Below are 22124 nucleotides of genomic sequence, written 5' to 3'. Positions count from 1 at the left end.
AGAAAAATGGGCACCAGCTATCAAGACTAAGTAAGGAAGAACAATCAAAAAAGAGAAAAATAATGGGAATACAGTAACAGGAAACTACAAAAAGCCAGTTACAGCAGTAACTTCCTGTAATCCCAACTACTTGGGTGGCTGAGGCAGGAGCATTGCTTGAGCCCAAGAGTTTGAGATCAGCCTGAGTAACATGGCAAGAACCTGTCAAAAGAGAGAGAGAGAGAGAATGGAAAGAAAGGAAACTACAGGCAAGTGTGTCAAGAGGGAGGGTACCAGCAAGATTGAAATGAGTTATTCTTCTTAGGTTGATTGGGATTAAAGATAGTAAATAATAAATATCAAACTTTTATTAACCATCAGAGCTTTTTTATAGTCTAAGGGAGATTCACTTTCAATGGAATTTATTGAACAATTCCAATAGTGGGAAGGTAATGATGTGTGACAAGGAAGGTAAATTAATAAATTACAAAGGAGGCTGGGCATGGTGGATCATGTATGTAATCCCAGCACTGTGGGAGGTCAAGGAGGGATGTTCACTTGAGCCCAGGAGTTTCAGATCTCATTTCTACAAATTATAAAAAAATCAGCTGGGCATGTTGGCACATGCCATGATTCCAGTTATGTGGCAGGCTGAGGCAGGAGAATCACTTGAGCCAAGGTGGTCAAGGCTATAGTGAGCTGTGATTGTGCCACTGCGCTCCAGCCTAGGTGACAGAGTGAGATGCCCATCTAAAAGAAAATTATAGTAACAATAACGATAATAATTTTTTAAAAGAAAAGGCAATATATATGAAATTTCGTATTAAGTTTGATGTCTACATATTTATAGCTAATGCAAATTTATTTTAAAAACAGTATATGTTCAAGGCTAGGCATGGTGACTTACACCTGTGATCCCAGCACTTTGGGTGGGTGAGGCAGGAAAATCATTTGAGGCCAGGAGTTTGAGACCAGCGTGGGCATCATGGCAAAATCCTGTCTCTACTAAAAATACAAAAATTAGCCGGCATGGTGGTGCACATCTGTAATCCCAGCTACTCAGGAGGCTGAGGCCAGAGAAACGCTTGAGCCCGGGAGTCAGAGGCTGCAGTGAGCCAAGATCATGCCACTGCACTCCAGCCAGGGTGATGGAGTGAGACTCTGTCTCAAAATGAACAAACAAAAAACTTACATGTTTCATGTTCTTCAAGAAACCAATTAACATAAAATTTACATTAAATGAGAAAATAAATTCTTTTTTTAAAAAGCAACATTCAGAGTATATACTATTATCAGTATAATTCAGTCCCTTTTCCTATAGATACCACTGTGTTTTGCTTGTTATTAGGAAAAATTTAAAACATAAAAGTAGGAGAAACAGTGCTACGTCTTGCAATTTTTTTTTTTTTTTTTTTTTTTTTTGAGACAGAGTTTCGCTCTTTTGCCCAGGCTGGACTGCAGTGGCATGATCTCTGCTCACTGCAAACTCTGCCTCCTGGGCTGAAACAATTCTCATGCCTTAGCCTCCTGGGTAGCTAAGATTACAGACACCCGCCACCATGCCCTGCTCATTTTTGTATTTTTCAGTAGAGAAGGGGTTTCATTATGTTGACCAGGCTGATCTTGAACTCTTGACCCCAAGTGATCTGCCCGCCTCAGCCTCCCTAAGTGCTGGGATTATAAGCATAAGCTACCACATCCAACCTGCAAATTTATCTAGTATAATTGCATCCTACGTTAAAAAGAACACTTATAAATAAATGATCACTAAAAATCTAATCTTAGGCTCTACCATAAAAAGTAACTTCGAAAAAAATGTCTGGGTATTAGAATAAACAAAGACATTATTGTTAAAATGACACTAGTATTAAAAAGTGTTTCCTTGTATGACATCTGATTTTGCCATAATCAAAGTTCTGTGTAGTCTATGACCATTAATTTTGATTATTTTCCCCCTAAATATATCTCTAGAACTGTTACTTTTAGGACTTTCCATGTAATTCAATAAAATAAAGCATGAATTTTTCAGTTCCTACCCTACTCAAGTTGACACTTAACAATGATAATTAATAACAATACTATTTATAATAAAACACTAGAAATATCATTGGCCAACTGAAAGCTTTAGACACAGCAATTCTTTTTAAAAAAGGTTTTCCTGGATAGGAGCGGTGGCTCACACCTGTAATCCCAGCACTTTGGGAGTTTGAAGCAGGTGGATCATGAGGTCAAGAGATCGAGACCATCCTGGTCAACATGGTGAAACCCCATCTCTACTAAAAAATACAAAAATTAGGGAGTCGTGGTAGCACGAGCCTGTAGTCCCAGCTACACAGGAGGCTGAGGCAGGAGAATTGCTTGAACCTAGGAGGCAGAGGTTCCAGTGAGACGAGATCGTGCCACTGCACTCCAGCCTGGCGCCTAGTGACAGAACAAGGCTCTGTCTCAAAAAAAAAAAAGTGTTTCCTGACACACATTAAGATACTAACTAAATATTAAATCAGTTAACAAACAAAAAAAATGATACTTATAAATAAGTTGTAAAAGATAAAACATATTGCTCAGAAAGGAGGCAAACTGTTCACTCACCAGGCAGCTTGGTAATAAACTTATTATTCATAACTCATATGACATCTTAAAGATACATAGTGCTATAATTAGTACATCAAATAAAAACCAAAAATTCCTGGAAGGTAAGAATAGTTTTTTTAAAAATAATTTAGAATAAAGTAAATGTATTATAATTGATCTAACTTTCAGAACAAATTTAGAGTTTCTCATGAGGAAATATGGCATAAAATTACTAAAAAAGTATTCAGTTAGTGTTATATAAGACAGGCCATTTTAAAACAAGCTTAAATGAACACAGATGATTAAGAGATTGAGTTGATGACTTTTTAAAAGTTAATTCTTCCTCTCATCTTCACCAAGGATTTAAGCTAGCTTACCTAATGAATGTTATGAAGGATTAAAAGACCTCAGAAAAATTTGAGACTTCTGCAAAAAAAAGATGTGCAACTAGGAAAGATTTTAATATAGTATATATGTCAGAAGTAAAATCATAGCTATATTATTTTAAATTAGATAGTAGTCTACAGTTAATAGAAATTTCTATCTTATGGGGGTTTAATGTTTGTTTTAAACTTCCAGGACTCTTTTGGTCTACTTTTTTACCTCTAATTTTAATAAATTCTTATTAAAATTTATCTATTACCAGCCTGGCCAACAAGGTGAAATCCCGACTCTACTAAAAATACAAAAATTAGCCAGTGTGGTGGTGGACACTTGTAGTCCCAGCTACCTGGGAGGCTGAGGCAGGAGAATCACTTGAACCCAGGAGGCAGAGGTGCAGTGAGCCTAGATCACAAGAGTGCACTCAGGTCTGGGCAATGGACTGAGACTCTGTCTCAAACAAACAAAAAGTATCTATTCCATCTATTTCTAGATATTTCTAGAATTTTTATTTTAGGCACTGTTTTAAATGGAGACAGGCATATTATATTAAGCCCATGAAATCTGTCCCATAATACTGATAATAAATTAGCACATATTATGGAAGCTGCCTTTAAATTAATGTTTTCTATTTTGCAAGTATACATTTTAAAAATGATTATTCTTAGTTTTCATAAAATAGTAAATTCCTTTTTGTTGCTTTCTCATTTATTGTTTTCATCTGTCTAAAGCAGAAAGTGCATTAAATAATAATGAAGTTATTATAAGCCTACCACTAAGAAGATAAAAATGAAGCTAAATATATTTTGTGGAAAAATCTTACTTCTACCAAATCTTACACTTCTTAGACAGATTAAAAATATTTTCTACATTAAAATGTCACCATTTTCCTCAATTTTGGTACATGATTCCAGCTTAGTGAGTTACATGGCTAATGCCATGATATTGCTCTGTAATGTGCAGCAAAAAAACAAATTTAAGACAGCAAAGTAAAATATAACATTACTGGTAGCAAATCTTTTCTAATTGTACAATAAAAACAATGATGAATCTCTTCCATTTCCCATGGATTTCTTTTTTTAAACCTTAACAGGTTAACATAAGAATGCAAGCATCTTGAAGGTAGAGACAACTACTGTGTACAGGCACTACACTGGGAACCAGGCAAAAGCGTGGTGGCTCACGCCTGTAATCTCAGCACTTTGGGAGGCCAAGACAGGCGGATCACCTGAGGTAAGGAGTTTAAGACCAGCCTGGCCAACATGATGAAACCCTGTCTTAAAAAAAAAAAAAAAAAAAAAAAATGTACAACGACAAGTCTCAAGTACCTTGAGAAAAAAATATAATTAGTAGAATTAAAATCATGTCCCTTTTCATAATTACTCAATCTATATTACAATCAGACAGAACTTTTTGTCATGAAATGTGCACTTCATTTGTTTCAAGTTCTAGTTGAATTTATTATTTAACATCTTTCTATTTCGTCTGTTGTAACATTCAAAGTACCTCTCAATTCGCAAACACATTCACATATTCTTAAGGACTGTCAGTTCTGTGGGTGACTAATATTATAAGGTTTTTAAAAATTATTATAATAGGTATTGATGCAAAGCAAAGGCCTATGATTTAATTTTTTTTCTTTTAGTGTGGTCACTTTTTATTAACTACAAAAGGTAATGATATAAAAAAAGAAACAGAATAAACGAACCAAAAGTTATTAATATACCCCCACTCAAAATTCAGAAAATACGTTGTTTTCATGTGCACATACATGAAATAAATAATACCACAACAGAAGGGTGCTATATCTGTGTTTAAAGAAGGGGTTGTTGGCAAACACCACAGCTCACTTCTGCTGAAATGTACACAACTGATATATGCAGCACAGAACGCTGGCACCAAGGGCTTACAACCTTAATTTGCCTGCAAGAAGGAATGGAGATTTACCTTCAGAGCACGTTCTTGATTGTTTTCAGCAGTCAGATGTCTCATGTTGTTTGCTGAAGTCTGGTTCTGCTCTTTCAGATGATGAAGCTCCTGCTCTAGCCGTTTGCACTGCCACAGGGGAAGAATCCCATTAAGTTAAGGAGTTATAGCATTTTTTTCACCAAGCCACATGAATTAATGTAAATAATATTGTATTCTCTAAAAGACAAGGGTTTTCTTGCAACAAGAATGGTAAGTAAAAGTAATGTTAAGTACAATAAATAAAAAACATTGCTTATAGTATTCTAAAAATTCAACGACAATTTTAGTGAATTTGTTAATCTGAATATTATTATACAAATCACAAAAATATTTACTTTTATAAAATTAAGGTCAAACCATATTTAAAATTATTTTCTTCTTTGTCCAAATGGTTCTAATTATCTATCTGTTGTTTGAATAAAAGCATGCTTCTAAAAATCATATTGGATTCTAAGTAAACTACAATATGATACTGCATAATCACCTTTAATTAACGCTTAAAAAATAAAAATTATAATGTATACATTCAGAAATAATTCCAGAGTTTAGAAATATCTAATGAAACAATTTTATACAAAAAAGAGCAAGAACCAGAGTGCCAAAACTTGGAAACAGATAAAGAATTGAGTGCTTTTAATTTCTCCTATTTTTGACCAAATTTTACTTTTAAGTAGAAGTGATAACAGATATGTGAAATGTCCATTTTCACCTACTTGGAATACAAGTAAAGAATATAAGAGAAAATAAGTAAAGCAATCATAAGTAATAGTATCAAAGAGCCAACAGAGGCATCTATGCTCAAAAATCTTTTAAAATATCTTGCCATTTGAATATAAGATTTCAATATAATTATGTAAAACATTTCACACAGTAATTACATAGGCTATAAAACGGTAAGCTGAAAATCAGGACAATATGAAGATACATGGGGGATTAAAGAAATAAAGTACTAAACCCATCATTGAGGAAAAAGTTAAAAACCATTCCTTAACTATTTTAAAATTAGAATATTTTTAAAATGACTAATAAAAACACATACTGATTTAAGATCTGGACAAAGTTCTTTATAGATTATTTGCCAAATGGCTAGTTGTCATTATGGATGAATAAAAAATCATTACTTATGATACAATCACAATGCAGCTGTCATTCAAAATGAAATTTCTTAATACTCTGATTTCTTCTGCCTCTGATCTGAATAATATTATGCAGTATGTATCAATATTTCACAACTGTGAGTAATATACAAAATGTTTTAGAAGAAAAAGTCTTACAAGACTCCTGATGCTGACTTAGATTGCCTGATACTTGTATACAAATATAAAATTGAGTATACATACTTCACACATATATAATACAATTATAAAACCAAAACACACTACAAACAAATAAAATAACCATAAAATCAGGGCATTTCTAATTAATATTAACTTATTTTAGCAGATAGTTTTGTGGACTAAATTCTGCAAATATAATACTTAGTGCAGATTTTTTTACATTGCCATGTCTATTCCACCATGTGCTGTATGACAACTTAATTCACCTATCATATTTTTTAAAATTTACATAAAAATTTTGCGACACATATTATTTGGCATTTATTTTCAGGAGACACACGATCTATACATTAAATTATGTCTCTGTCTTTTTTAGCAAGTAACAAAATATTTGGTAAGAATGCAATCAAATCACAGTGTATGTTACTGAAGACACAAATTATGATCCAAGAAAATGAATAAGGTACAGCACTGTCACAATACAGTAGAGTTATTCTCTACTAAAATTATCCTTTACATTTTCAATTAAATTTAATACAAAATTATTAAGATAAGTATTAAAATGTAATAAGTATGACCCATAAGGGTTAAAAGGTGGGGGAGATTATTTTGGCTATGGGAGAAAGAATGTTTCATGGAACTGATAACATCTGAGTTGGGCTTGTTTTGGGTATATGATTTTGTAAGTGATGCTGGAGAAAGAAGAAGAATACAGGAGAAAAGAAATGAAGGTACAAATTTAAGGAGTTAATCTGAAGAAAATGAAGAAGCATGGTCAAGCGTTGTGTGACCACCTATTCATTTCATTCCAAATAAATTAGAAATCACTCAGGAAGAGGGATTTTTCCCAGGTACATCATGCAAACATGAAAAAAATTCACTTATTCATGCTCAAGAAATACTAAATGTCCTTGTAAAATAAATATTTGTAGCATATTTACATTGTTTATTTAAATTTATGTAATCATATATTATTTCTTCATTTGACATTATCCTTGAAAACTCTAACATAATCCCTATGAAAACATATTCATGTATAATTTCCACTGGTTTGTTTCTTTTTACTTTTATTAAATTCTGTGATTTTGACATTTATTTTGAAGCAATGGGATTGAACAGTTTATTCATTAGGAGGTGGCATACTATATTAATTACTATCACTTTATAATTTCATAAAATATTTATAAAGCAGATAAAGATTGTATCCTTTAATCACAACTCAAATTTTATTGATATTCTCACCAAATTAATTTTCAACATGTAATTATTAAATTTGTCATTTAAATAAGACAGAAAGGGCAAGAATAGCTATACTTAGACAAAATAAATTTCAAGACAAAAACTTTAAGGAGAGACAAAGAAGGTCACTACATAATGATTAAGTGGTCAATTCAGCAAGAAGATATAGCAATTTTAAATATAAATGCACTCAACACTGGACTATATATATATACAGTATTATTAGAGCTAAAGAGAGATATAGGCTCCAATACAATAATAGCTGGAGATACCAACACCCCATTTTCAGGGATGAACATATTTTCCATAAAAAAGTCAACAAAGAAACTTCAGACTTAACCTGAGCTATAGACCAAATTGATATTTACAGAACATTTCATCTAGTGACTGCAGAATACAAATTCTTTTTCTCAGCACATGGATCATTTTCATGGGTAGACCATATGTTAGGTCACAAAACAAGTCTTAAAACATTTTTAAAAACCTCAAATCATATCAAACATTGTCTCTGACCACAATAGAATAAAATGAGAAATTAATAACAGGAAGAATCTGGGAAACTAAAAAACACATTGAAATTAAACAGGAAGAATTTTGGAAACTATAAAAAAAAATTGAAATTAAACAATATCCTCCTGAATGACCAGTGGGTCAATGAAGAAATTAAGAAGGGAATTAAAGAACTTCTCAAAACAAATAAAAATGGAAACACAACATCGCTATGGGATACAGCAAAAGCAGTACTAAGAGGGAAGTTTATAGTGATAACTGCCTACAGCAAAATAGAAGAAAAACCTCAAATAAACAAATTAACAATGCATCTTAAAAAAATTAGAAAAGAGCAAACCAAATCCAAAATTAGTAGAAGAAACAACAAAGATCAGAGCAGAAATAAATAAATTTGAAATGAAAAAACAATATAAGAGATCAATATAACAAAAGCCAGATGAAGAAAAAAAGGAGAGAAGATCTAGTAAAATCAGATGAAAAGAGATACTACAACCAATATGGCAGACATTAAAAGGATTATTAGTGGCTACTATGAGCAACTATATGCCAATACATGGGAAAATCTAGAAGAAATGGACACATTCCTAGACATAAACAACCTACCAAGATTGAACAAGGAAGAAATCCAAAACCTGAACAGACCAATAGCAAGCAATGAGACCAAAGCCATAATAAAAAGTATCTCAGTAAGGGAAAGCCTGGGACCTGATGGCTTCACCGCTGAATTCTAACAAATATTTAAAGAAGATCTAATACTAATCCTACTCAAACTATTCTTAAAAACAGAAGAGGGGGAAAAACTTCTAAGCACATTCTCTGAGGTCAGTATTATCATAATCCCAAAACCAAAGATACATCAAAAAAAGAAAACTGTAGGACAATAACTGATGAATATTGATGTAAAAATCCTGAACAAAATACTAGCAAATGAGATAAACCATCTATTAAAAAGATCATTCATCATGACTAAGTGGGATTTATTCATGAAATGCAAAGATGATTCAACATACATAAATCAATAAATGTGATATATCATGTCGACAGAGTGAAGGACAAAAACCATATGATTATTTCAACTGATGCTGAAAATATATTTGATAAAATTTAACATTCCTTCATGATAAAAATACTCAAAAAACTGGGTATAGTAGGAATGTACATCAACATAATAAAAGCCATATATGACAGACCCACAGCAAGCATCAAACTGAATGGAAAAAAGCTGCACGCCTTTCCTCTAAGATCTGGAAAACAACAAGCATGCCCATTGTCACCACTGCTATTCAATATAGTACTGAAAGTCCAAGCAAGAACAATCTGACAAGAAAAAGAAATAAAGGGCATCCAAACTGGAATGGAAGAAGTCAAATTATCCTTGATTGTAGATGATATAATCATACATTTGGAAAAACCTAAAGACTACACACACACACACACACACACACACACACAAACTATTACAATTGAACAAACTATTACAATTGATAAACAAATCTGGTATGGTTGAAGGATACAAAATCAACATACAAAAATCAGTAGCATTTTTAGACATTTTAGAAAGTACTCCCATTTACCATAGCCACAGATAAAGTTAAATACCAAAAGATTAATTTAACCAAAGAAATGCAAGATCTCTATAATGAAAATTATAAAACACTGATGAAAGAAATTGAAGAGGACATCAAAAAATGAAAAGATAGTCCATGTTCATGGATTGGAAGAATTAATATTGTTAACATTTCCATACTACCCAAAGCAATGTACAGATTCAATGTAACTGCTATCAAAATACCAATGCCATTCTTCACAGAAATAGAAAAAAAATCCAAAAATTTATATGGAACCAGAAGCAACCCATAAGAGACAAAATTACCCTAAGCAAAAAGAACTAAACTGGAGGACTCACTTTACCTCACTTCAAATTATACTACAGAGCTAGAGTAAACAAAACAGCATGGTTCTGGCATAAAAACAGAAACATAGACCAATGGAACAGAATAGAGAACACAGATACGAATCCACACACTTACAGTGAACTCATTTTCAACAAAAGTGCCAAGAACATACACTGGGAAAAAGAGTCTCTTCAATAAATAGTGCTGGGAAAACTGGATATGCATATGCAGAAGAATGAAATTAGACTCATATCTCTTGCCATATACAAAAATCAAATCAAAATGGATGAAAGACTTTAAGACCTAAGACTATGAAACTACTGCAAGAAAATATAAGGGAAAATCTCCAGCACATTGGTCTAAGCAAAAATTTCTTGAGCAATACCCCACAAGCACAGAAAACCAAAGCAAAAAATGTGCACATGGGATCACACCAAGTTAAAAATCTTCTGCACCTCAAAGGAAGAAAAGAGAAAACTCACAGAATGGGAAAAAATATTGGCATACTACCCATCTGACAAGGAATTAATAAGCAGAATATAAAAGAAGCTCAGCTCTATAGGAAAAAAACTAACAATCTGAATTTTCTTTAAAAAAAGGCAAAAGAATTGAATAGACATTTTTCTTTTTTTTTTTTTTGGTTCTTTCCCTTTGTTTACAAATTACCATATAATTAGCAACTTGACATGGCAACTTCTATAAGTATCTATTTCAATGCACTTTAGGTTCTGGGGTACATGTGCAAAACATGCAGGATTGTTGCATACATACATACATGGCAATGTGGTTTGCTGCCTCCATCCCCCTGTCATCTATAACTGGCATTTCTCCCCATGTTATCCCACCCCAACCTCCCTACCCTTCTCTGCCCCTCCCCATTGCCCCCCAACAGGCCCCACTGTGTGATGCTCCCCTCCCTGTGTCCATGTGTTCTCATTGATTAACACCCGCCTATGAGTAAGAACATGTGGTGTTTGTTTTTCTGTTCTTGTGTCAGTTTGCTGACAATGATGGTTTCCAGATTCATCCATGTCCCTATAAAGAACACGAACTGATTGTTTTTTGGACTGCAAGGAATGCCATGGTGTATATGTGCCACATTTTCCTTGTCCAGTGTATCATCAATGGGCATTTGGGTTGGTTGCAGGTATTTGCTATTAAAAATAGTGCTGCAATGAACATACATGTGCATGTCTCTTTATAATAAAATGGTTTGTAATCCTTTGGATATATATACCCAGTAATGGGATTGCTGGGTCAAATGGAATTGCTATTTCTAGATCCTTGAGCAATCACCATACCGTCTTCTACAATGGTTGAACTAATTTACACACCCACCAACAGTGTAAAAGTGTTCCTATTTCTCCACATCCTCTCCAGCATCTGTTGTCTCCAGATTTTTTAATGATCACCATTCTAACTGGCGGGGGGTGGAATCTCATGTGGTTTTGATTTGCATTTCTCTGATGACCAGTGATGACGAGCATTTCTTCATATGTTTGTTAGCCTCATAAATGTCTTCATTTGAAAAGTGTCTGTTCATATCCTTCGCCCACTTTTGAATGGATTTTTTTCTTGTAAATCTGTTTTAGTTCTTTGTAGATTCTGGATATTAGTCCTTTGTCAGATGGGTAGATTGCAAAAAGTTTTTCCCATTCTGTGGGTTGCTGATTCACTCTAATGATTGTTTCTTTGGCTGTGCAGAAGCTCTGGCGTTTAATTAGATCCCATTTCTCTATTTTGGCTTTTGTTGCCAATGCTTTTGGTGTTTTAGTCATGAAGTCCTTGCCTATGCCTATGTCCTGGATGGTTTTGCCTAGGTTTTCTTCTAGGGTTTTTATGGTGTTAGGTCTTATGTTTAAGTCTTTAATCCATCTGGAGTTAATTTTAGGGTAAGGTGTCAGGAAGGGGTCCAGTTTCTGCTTTCTGCACATGGCTAGCCAGTTTTCCCAACGCCATTTATTAAATAGGGATCCTTTCCCCATTGCCTGTTTTTGTCAGGTTTGTCAAATACCAGGTGGTTGTAGATGTGTGGTGTTGCCTCCGAGGCCTCTGTTCTGTTCCATTGGTCTATATCTCTGTTTTGGTGCCAGTACCATGCTGTTTTGATTACTGTAGCCTTGTAGTATAGTTTGAAGTCAGGTAGTATGGTGCCTCTAGCTTCGTACTTTTTGCTTAGAATTGACTTAGCTATGCGGGCTCTCTTTTGGTTCCATATGAAGTTTAACGTAGTTTTTTCCAGTTCTGTGAAGAGGGTCATAGGTAGCTTGATGGGCATAGCAATGAATGTATAAATTACTTTGGGCAGTATGGCCAATTTCACAATATTGATTCTTCCTAAACATAAGCATGGAATGTTTTTCCATCTGTGTGTGTCCTCTCTTATTACCTTGAGCAGTATTTTTTAGTTTTCCTTGAAGAGATCCTCTGCATGCTTTGTTAGTTGTATTCCTGGGTATTTTATTCTTTTTGTGGCAATTGTGAGTGGTAGTTCGTGCTTGTTTTAGCTCTCTTTAAGTCTCTTATTGGTGTATAGGAATGCTTGTGATTTCTGCATATTGATTTTGTATCCTAAGACTTTGCTGAAGTTGGTTATCAGTTTAAGATTTTGGGCTGAGATGATAGGGTCTTCTAAATATACAATCATGTCATCAGCAAATATAGGCAATTTGATTTCCTCCTTTCCTAAGTGAAAGTGCTTTATTTCTTTTTCTTGCCTAATTGCTCGACTAGATCTTCCAATACTATATTGAATAGGAGTAGTGAAAAAGAGCACCCTTGTCTAGTGCCAGATTTCAAGGGAATGCTTCCAGTTTTTGCCCATTCAGTATGATATTTGCTGTGGGTTTGTCATAAAAAGCTTTTATTATTTTGAAATATGTTACATTGATACCTAGTTGAGAGTTTTTAGCATAAAGCGCTGTGGAATTTTGTCAAAGGTTTTCTCTGAATCTACTGAGATAATCATGTGGTTTTTTTCTTTGGTTCTGTTTATGTGGTGGATTACATTTACAGACTTGAGTATGTTGAACCAGCCTTGCATCCCCAGGATGAAGCCTACTTGATCATGATGGATAAGCTTTTCCATGCCCTGTTGCAATTGGTTTGCCAGTATTTTATTGAAGATTTTTGCATCTATGTTCATCATGGGTATTGGCCTGAAGTTTTTTTTTTTGTTGTTGAGCCTCTGTCAGGTTTTGGTATCAGGATGATGCTGGTCTCATAAAATGATTTCGGGAGTGTTCTCTCTTTTTGTATGGTTTGTAATAGTTTCACAAGGAGTGATATCAGCTCCTCTTTCTATATCTGGTAGAATGCAGCTGTGAACCCATCTGGACCTGGGATTTTTTTTTTGATTAGTGGGCTATTAACTGCTGCTTCAACTTCAGCCCTTGTTTCTGGTCTGTTCAGGGTTTCCACACTTCTTCCTGGTTTAGGCTTGGGAGGGTGCAGGTGTCCAGGAATTTATCCATTCCTTCCAGGTTTACTGGTTCATGTACATAGAATTGTTTGTAGTAATCTCTGATGGTAGTTTCTATTTCTGTGGAATCAGTGGTGATATTCCGTTTATCGTTTTTTTATTGCATCTTTTGATTCTTCTCTCTCTTCTTTTTTGTTAATCATCTGACTAGTGGTCTGCCTATTTTGTCAGTCTTTTGAAAAAACCAGTTCCTGGACTTACTGATTTTTTGAAGGGTTTTTGTGTCTCTATCTTCTTCAGTTCTGCTCTGATCTTAGTTATTTCTTGTCTTCTGCTAGATTTTGAGCTGTTTTGATCTTGCTCCTCTAGCTCTTTCAATTTTGATGATAGGGTGTCGATTTTAGATCTTAACTTGCTTCTCATGTGGGCATTTATTGCTATAAATTTCCCTGTAGACACTGCTTTAAATGTGTCCCAGAGATTTTGGTACATTGCGTCTTCGTTCTCAAAGGTTTTGAAGAATATCTTTATTTCTGCCTTCATTTCATTGTTTATCCAGTCAACATTCAAGAGCCAGCTATTCATTTTCCATGATGTTGTGCAGTTCTGAGTTAGTTTCTGAATTCTGAGTTCTAGTTTGATTGCACTGTGGCCTGAGAGGCTCTTTGTTATGATTTCTATTCTTTTGCATTTTCTGAGGAGTGATTTACTTCCAATTATGTGGTCAGTTTTAGAGTAGGTGTGATGTGGTGCTGAAAAGAATGCATATTCTGTGGAATTCATGTAGAGAGTGCTATAAATGTCTATTAGGTTTGCTTGGTCCAGGTCTGAGTTCAAGTCCTGGATATCCTTGTTAATTTTCTGTCTCGTTGATCTGTCCAATATTGACAGTGGAGTATTAAAGTCTCCCACTATTATTTTGTGGGAGTCTAAGTCTCTTTGTAGGTCATTAAGAATTTGCTTTATGTATCTGTGTGCTCCTGTATTGGGTGCAAATATATTTAGGATAGTTAGCTCTTCTTGTTGCATTGATCCTTTTACCATTATGTAATGTCCTTCTTTGTCTCTTTTGATCTTTATTGGTTTAAAGTCGATTTTATCAGAGACTAGGATTTGCAACTACTGCTTTTTTTTTTCCTCTCCATTTTCTTGGTAAATCTTCCTCCATCCCTCTCTTTTGAGCCTATGTGTGTCCTTGCATGTGAGATGGGTTTCCTGGATACAGCACACTGATGGTTTTTGACTTTTTATCCAATTTGCCAGTCTGTTTCTTTTGATTGGGGCATTTAGCCCATTTACATTTAAGGGTACTATTGTTATGTGTGAATATGATCCTGCAATTTTGATGTGAGCTGGTTGCTTTGTCCATTAGCTGACTCAATTTCTTCACTGTGTCGATGCTCTTTACCATTTGGTATGTTTTTGGAGTGGCTGGTTCTCATTGTTCCTTTCCATATTTACTGCTTCTTTCATGAGCTCTTGTAAGGCAGGCCTGGTGGTGACGAAACCTCTCAGCAATTGCTTGTTCAAAAAGGATTTTATTTCTCTTTTGCTTATGAAGCTTAGTTTGGCTGGATATGAAATTCTAGGTTGAAAGTTCTTTTCTTTAAGGATGCTGAATATTGGCCCCCACTCTCTTCTGGCTTGTCGGGTTTCTGTCGAGAGATCTGCTGTGAGTCTGATGGGCTTCCCTTTGTAGGTAGCTCGACCTTTCTCTCTGGCTGCCCTTAGCATTTTTTCCTTCATTTCAACCTTGGTGAATCTGACAATTATGTGCCTTTCAGTTGCTCTTCTTGAGCAATATCTATGTGTTGTTCTCCGTATTTCCTGGACTTGAATATTGGCTTGCCTTGCTAGGTTGGGGAAGTTCTCCTGGATAATGTCCGGAAGAGTGTTTTTCAGCTTGGATTCATTCTCTCCGTCACATTCAGGTACACCTATCAAACATAAATTAGGTCTTTTCACATAATCCCATATTTCTTGGAGGTTTTGTTCATTTCTTTTCACTCTTTTTCTCTAATCTTGCCTTCTCATTATATTTCATTGAGTTGATCTTCAATCTCTGATATCCTTTCTTCTGCTTGGTCGATTCAGCTATTGAAACTTGTGCATGCTTCACGAAGTTCTTGAGTTGTGTTTTAAGCTCGATTATTTATATTCTTCTCTAAGCTGTTTATTCTCATTAGCATTTTGTCAAACCTTTTTTCAAGGTCTTAGTTTCTTTGCATTGGGTTAGAACATGTTCTTTTAGCTCAGAGAAGTTTGTTATTAGCCACCTTCTGAAGACTGTTTCTGTCAATTTTTCAGACAGGAACACACCACCATGCCTAGCTATTTAAAATAAAAAAAAATCTAGAGTTGAATGTTTGTAATATTGCCTAAGTTGGTCTCAAACTACTAGCCTCAAGCAGTCTTCCTGACTGGGCCTCCCTAAGTACTGGGATTACAAGTGTGAGCCAAAATGTCTGGCCTACTCTTTATTATATAAACTTTACCACTGGGTAATCAAACAATAGATCAGAAGATAGCTCTCTTTAGAGAAATATTTTAACTAATAAATATAGTAGGAATGTTATCTTTAGAACATCACAATTTTGAAATTATTAATATAGTAACAGATCTAGGCATTGTGATTTGCTAAGAACCTAGAAAGAAGTGCAACTTGACATGTGCTTCCAGATGAAAGAACACAAAACCATCTATAAAGTAGTTTTGGTAATAAAAACAAATCTAAATCTTATTGCATCTCTACGTCAAGTATCCATATTTGAATACTTGGAAAAAAGTACATATATGGAAAAAAGAAAATAGAGGAACATATTAAATGATAACATAGATATGCAATAAAAAAACTGGAAAACTGTACAAGAAAACGTACTTTATTTTATTTTTAACTTATTAAAAAAATAAATTCCAGGGGAATAAAAAAGATGAAGAGGAATCTATAAATTAAAAGACTCTTAAGAGGCAATTTAATCATCTGAAATGTGTGATTCTTATTTAGATATAGATTCAAAACAAACAGGTGAAATTATAATATTTACGAGGCACTGAAATTTAAAAATTAAACTGGATGTTTCAGAATATTATAGAATTATTGTTAATCCTTTTGGTGTAATAACGATACTGTAGTTATGTTTTAAACAAGCATCTATATATTTCTCAGATACACTATAAAAGTTATAGATAAAAAGAATATTATGTCTGTTCTTTACTTCTGAAAAATAAACATGCCTTAAGATGTTTTCTAACAAAAAGTTCCATAGCATTGTCTAAATTTTTAACAACTGTTGGTTTTCCTCCTGTACAATCTGCTTTTAGTCACAAATCATCTTGATTATATTACAATCAAACATCTTCCCACTTGGATGTAATATAACTATTTCCTTTGCAGACAAAAATAATGTTAGACTTTTCCAGTCAAAACAGAAACCAAACTTTGGTGTCAATGTGAATTATGTACATTGAACTGCAGATGTTTAAAAGCGCTTAGGACTACAGAAGTTTTGATTCCTTTTCATTTAGAAGAACTTCTAAAAATCACTTCATTTTAGATGTAAAAATAATAATTACAATGTTTTTTCCACATTACAATAGCTTGGAATAAATATTTTTTTAACTTGAAAAGGCAACTGGTTTTTTCAAACTCTGGAAAAATATCAACAGTTTGATTTAGATGAACACTTATAGAAGAATAAGAGGTTTACAAATACCAAAAACTAAGTGAATGAATCTCTGAAGCCACATACATTATACATTACAGCTGATATGTATGTGTGTATATTTATACATTATATATCACCTAACTAAGTTATTCAAAAAATAATTATTGAGCATCCACTAGGCAATGTATCAGCACCAGCCAGGCAATATATGCCATGCAATGACATGTTTCTGCATATTTATATAGATATATAAATATATATTTTAACTACATACTAAAATATTATATCCAAGTAAATAGAAATTAAATAATATGGTAACATATATTGAAATTTTAAACTATTAAATTATCCATAAAAGATTAATTTGAAGAAACATTTTAAGTTACAAAGAAAAATTATGAGTAAACTTAAAATAGATACCACTTAAAATTGTAGATACCAAGGAGACAGTATTCAAGATGGCCGAATAGGAACAGCTCTGGATTGCAGTTCCCAGTGAAAATGCGAGGCTGAGTGATCACCACATTTCCAAATGAATTTTTACTGCCCACAGACCAGGAGATTCCTGAGTGGAAAAGAGTTTCCAGCATGGCTGTTTCAGCCGGTGCAGTGGGTCTCTGCACAAAAACTCACACAAATTGGGTACTTTTTCAACTGGTAACTGGAACGCCTGGGAGACAGAGTTGCCTCTTGAACTGAAAAAAAGGGGGTTGAAACAGGGAGCCAGGTGATTTGGCTCAGGTGGTCCCACTCCCACAAAGACCAGCAATCTGAAATGCTCTGGATTGAGAGTTTCACAGTAAGCTGGACCCCAGATCGTGCAGCTCTGTGAGGGGAAGGTTGTCTACCATTACCAAGGCAGTCCACCACTACTAAGCCAGTCCGCCATTGCTGAGGCAGTCCACCATTATTGAGGCAGTCCACCATTACCAAGGCAGTCTGCCATTACTGAGGCAATCCACCATTACCAAGGCAGTTCGCCATTACAGAGACAGTCTGCCATTACTGAGGCAGACCGCCATTACTGAGGCAGTTTTAACTATATGCCTGTAAACAAAACTGCAAAGAAGCTCACACAGCAGCTGGGCAGAGCCCACAGCAGCTCAACAATGCCTCTGCTGGCAGAGGGTGACTAGGCTACCTCCTCGCTGTGCAGGGCATCTCTGAAAAAGGCAGCAGAATGACAGGAAGCCCCTCCTTCCCAGGACAGAGCACCCGGAAAAAAAAGGCGGTTATGAGTTCTGTGGCAGCAGACTTAAGCGTACCTGCCCAGCAGCTCTGAAAAGAATAATGGAGGTTATGTCTCAGCATTTGAGCTCCTATAAGGGAAAGACTGTTTCCTCAAGCAGATCCCCGACCTCCATACAACCAAAAAGACACCTGATAAAGGAGAGCTCCCGCTGACATCTTGTGGGTATTCTTCAGGGACAAAGATAACAAAACAAACTGCCAGCAACCCTTACTGTCCTGCAGCTGCTGCAGGTGATTCTCAGGCAAGCAGGGTCTGGAGTAGACCTCCAGCAGTCCTATAGCAGGGGAGCCTGACTGTTAGAAGGAAAACTAAGAAACAGAAAGAAATAACTTCATCAGCAATAAAAAGGATGTCCACTCAGAGACCCCATCTGAAACTAACCAACCACAAAGACCACAGGTAGATAAATCTAGCACAAAAAGGATGAAAATACCCAAAACCAGAATGTCTCTCCTCCTCCAAGGGATTACAAATCCTCATCAGCAAGGGAACAAGGCTGGATGCAAAATGAGTTTGATGCATTGACAGAAACAGCCTTCAGAAAGTGGGTAATAACAAACTTCTCTGAGCTAAAATATCATGTTCTAACCCAATGCAAAGAAACTAAGAACTTTTAAAAAAGGTTTGACAAAATGCTAATGAGAATAAACAGCTTAGAGAGAAATATAAATGAATTGATGGAGCTGAAAAACACAACACGAGAACTTCACAATGCATACACAAGTTTCAATAGCCGAATCGACCAAGCAGAAGAAAGGATATCAGAGATTGAAGATCAACTCAACGAAATAAAACAAGAAGGCAAGATTAGAGAAAAAAGAGAAAACAGAATGAACAAAGTCTCCAAGAAATATGGCATTATGTGAAAAGACCTAATCTACATTTGATAGGTGTACCTGAATGTGATGGAGAGAATGAATCCAATCTGGAAAACAATCTTCAGGATACCTAGTAGAACTTCTCGAACCTAGCAAGGCAGGCCAACATTCAAATCCAGGAAATTCAGAGAAAACCATAAAGATATTCCTCATGAAGAGCAACTCTAAGGCACATAATTGTCAGATTCACCAGGGTTGAAATGAAGGAAAAAATGCTAAGGGCAGCCAAGGAAAAAGGTCAGGTTACCCATAAAGGGAAGCCCATAAGACTCACAGCAGATCTCTCAGCAGAAACCCTACAAGCCAGAAGGGAGTGGGGACCAATATTCAACATCCTTAAAGAATTTTCAACCTAGAATTTCATATCCAACCAAAGTAAGCTTCATAAGCGAAAGAGAAATAAAATCCTTTTTGAACATGCAATTGCTCAGAGATTTCATCACCACCAGGCCTGCTTTACAAGAGCTCCTCAAAGAAGCAATAAACATAGAAAGGAACAACCAGTACCAGCCACTCCAAAAATGTACCAAATGGTAAAGAGCATTGACACATGAAGAAACTGCGTCAACTAACGGGCAAAACAACCAGCTAGCATCAAAATGGCAGGATCAAATTCACACATAATAGTAACCTTAAATGTAAATGGGCTAAACGCCCCAATCAAAAGAAACAGACTGGCAAATTGGATAAAAAGTCAAAACCCACTGGTGTGCTGTATCCAGGAAACCCATCTCACATGCAAGAATATACATAGGCTCAAAAGAAAGGGATGGAGGAAGATCTACCAAGCAAATGGAGAGNAAAAAAAAAAAAAAAGCAATAGTTGCAATCCTAGTCTCTGATAAAATCGACTTTAAACCAATAAAGATCAAAAGAGACAAAGAAGGGCATTACATAATGATAAAAGGATCAATGCAACAAGAAGAGCTAACTATCCTAAATATATATGCACCCAATGCAGGAACACTGAGATACATAAAGCAAATTCTTAACGACCTACAAAGAGACTTAGACTCTCACACAATAATAGTGAGAGACTTTAACACTCCCCTGTCAATATTGGACAGATCAACGAGACAAAAAATTAACAAGGATATCCAGGACTTGAACTCAGACCTGGACCAAGCAAACCTAATAGACATTTACAGAACTCTCCACACGAATTCCACAGAATATGCATTCTTTTCAGCACCACATCACACCTACTCTAAAACTGACCACATAATTGGAAGTAAATCACTCCTCAGAAAATGCAAAAGAATAGAAATCATAACAAAGAGCCTCTCAGACCACAGTGCAATCAAACTAGAACTCAGAATTCAGAAACTAACTCAGAACTGCACACCATGGAAAATGAACAGCTGGCTCTTGAATGTTGACTGGATAAACAATGAAATGAAGGCAGAAGTAAAGGTGTTCTTCAAAACCTTTGAGAACGAAGACACAACATACCAGAATCTCTGGGACACATTTAAAGCAGTGTCTACAGAGAAATTTATAGCAATAAATGTCCACATGAGAAGCAAGTTAAGATCTAAAATCAACACCCTATCATCAAAATTGAAAGAGCTAGAGGAACAAGATCAAAATAGATCAAAATCTAGCAGAAGACAAGAAATAACTAAGATCAGAGCAGAACTGAAGAAGATAGAGACACAAAAACCCTTCAAAAAATCAGTAAGTCCAGGAACTGGTTTTTTCAAAAGACTGACAAAATAGGCAGACCACTAGTCAGATGATTAACAAAAAAGAAGAGAGAGAAGAATCAAAGAGATGCAATAAAAAACGATAAAGGGGATATCACCAGATGCCAAAGAATTACAACCCACCATCAGAGATTACTACAAATAACTCTATGCACATAAACCAGTAAACCTGGAAGAAACGGATAAATTTCTGGACACTTACACCCTCCCAAGCCTAAACCAGGAAGAAGTTGAAACCCTGAATAGACCAGTAAGAAGGGCTAAAGTTGGGGCAGCAATTAATAGCCTACCAACCAAAAAAAAGCCTAGGTCCAGATGGGTTCACATCTGAATTCTACCAGATATAGAAAGAGAAGCTGGTATCACTCCTTCTGAAACTATTACAAACCATACAAAAAGAAAGAATCCTCCCCAATTCATTTTATGAAGCCAGCATCATCCTGATACCATAACCCGGCAGAGACTTAACAAGAAAAGAAAACTTCAGGCCAATATCCATGATGAACATAGATGCAAAAATCTTCAATAAAATACTGGCAAACCAATTGTAACAGCACATCAAAAACCTTATTGATGATCAAGTAGGCTTCATCCCAGGGATGCAAGGCTGGTTCAACATACGCAAGTCTGTAAATGTAATCCACCACATAAACAGAACCAAAACCAAAAACCACATGATTATCTCAATAGATGCAGAGAAGGCCTCTGCTGTTGTCTTTTTAATTTCAGATAAAATAGAGCATGTGATGTGGTAGCATATTTAAATTTGTTTCCCTGATCACAAATGATAATGAACATTTTCACGTTGTCATTTTTGGATGACTGCCTAAGAAAGTACAAAGCAGTTTTCATAACTGGTTATACTATTTCACACTCCCATTAGCAATTGATGAGTTTCAGTTGCTCTACATCTTCACCAATGTTTGGATGATTTTGAAGTTCTGTTCTAGTCTTTTGCTCATTTTTTCTTTGGTTGCATATCTTTTTATTAACAATTTATACATGATTAAATATGCATTTAGTACAAGTCCACTGTTTGATAAGTGAATTACAAATATTTTCTCCCAGCTTATGGTTTGCCAATTTATTTTTTGAAGGTTGGCTTTCGATGAGCTTTCATTTTTAAGTTAAATTTATCAATGTTTTATTCATAGTTATAGCTGCTTGTGTCTTTTCTTTCAAATCCTTCCTACCTCAAGGCAATAAAGGCATTTTCCTATGGCTTCTTTGACAGCTTTAAAGTTTTAGCTATCTTATTGAGGTCTATATGCCATCTTGACTCATTTTTCAGTATGGTATGAGGGAAGGGTCAAGGCTCTTTTTCTGATATCCAGCTATTCCAGCACTGCTGGCTGAAAATACTTTTTTTTTTTTTTTTTTGC

The 22124-nt window shown here is 35.1% G+C and overlaps 1 protein-coding gene across 6 annotated transcripts in view; it reads right to left on the bottom strand.

Moving 5' to 3' along the window:
* Nucleotides 1–22124, bottom strand: part of MIPOL1 (mirror-image polydactyly 1) — a 373668-nt gene that overhangs the window by 212292 nt on the left and 139252 nt on the right. For 5 of the 6 annotated variants that reach the window (XR_001826007.2, XM_017530847.2, XM_017530845.2 and 2 more), the window contains exon 10: nt 4879–4986. The exons of the other annotated variant lie outside the window; for it this stretch is intronic. Coding sequence is in view for 4 of the 5 variants with exons in the window: in XM_017530847.2 (XP_017386336.1) it covers nt 4879–4986 (108 nt within the window). In the remaining variant the exon portion in view is untranslated. The remainder of the gene's footprint in view (nt 1–4878; nt 4987–22124) is intronic. 6 annotated transcript variants of the gene reach the window in all.

This window comes from Cebus imitator, unplaced genomic scaffold, assembly GCF_001604975.1.
Source record: "Cebus imitator isolate Cc_AM_T3 unplaced genomic scaffold, Cebus_imitator-1.0 Scaffold69, whole genome shotgun sequence".
Classification (NCBI taxonomy): domain Eukaryota; kingdom Metazoa; phylum Chordata; class Mammalia; order Primates; family Cebidae; genus Cebus; species Cebus imitator.
The sequence above is the reverse complement of the archived record's forward strand: the minus strand, read 5'-3'. Positions and strand labels throughout refer to the sequence as shown.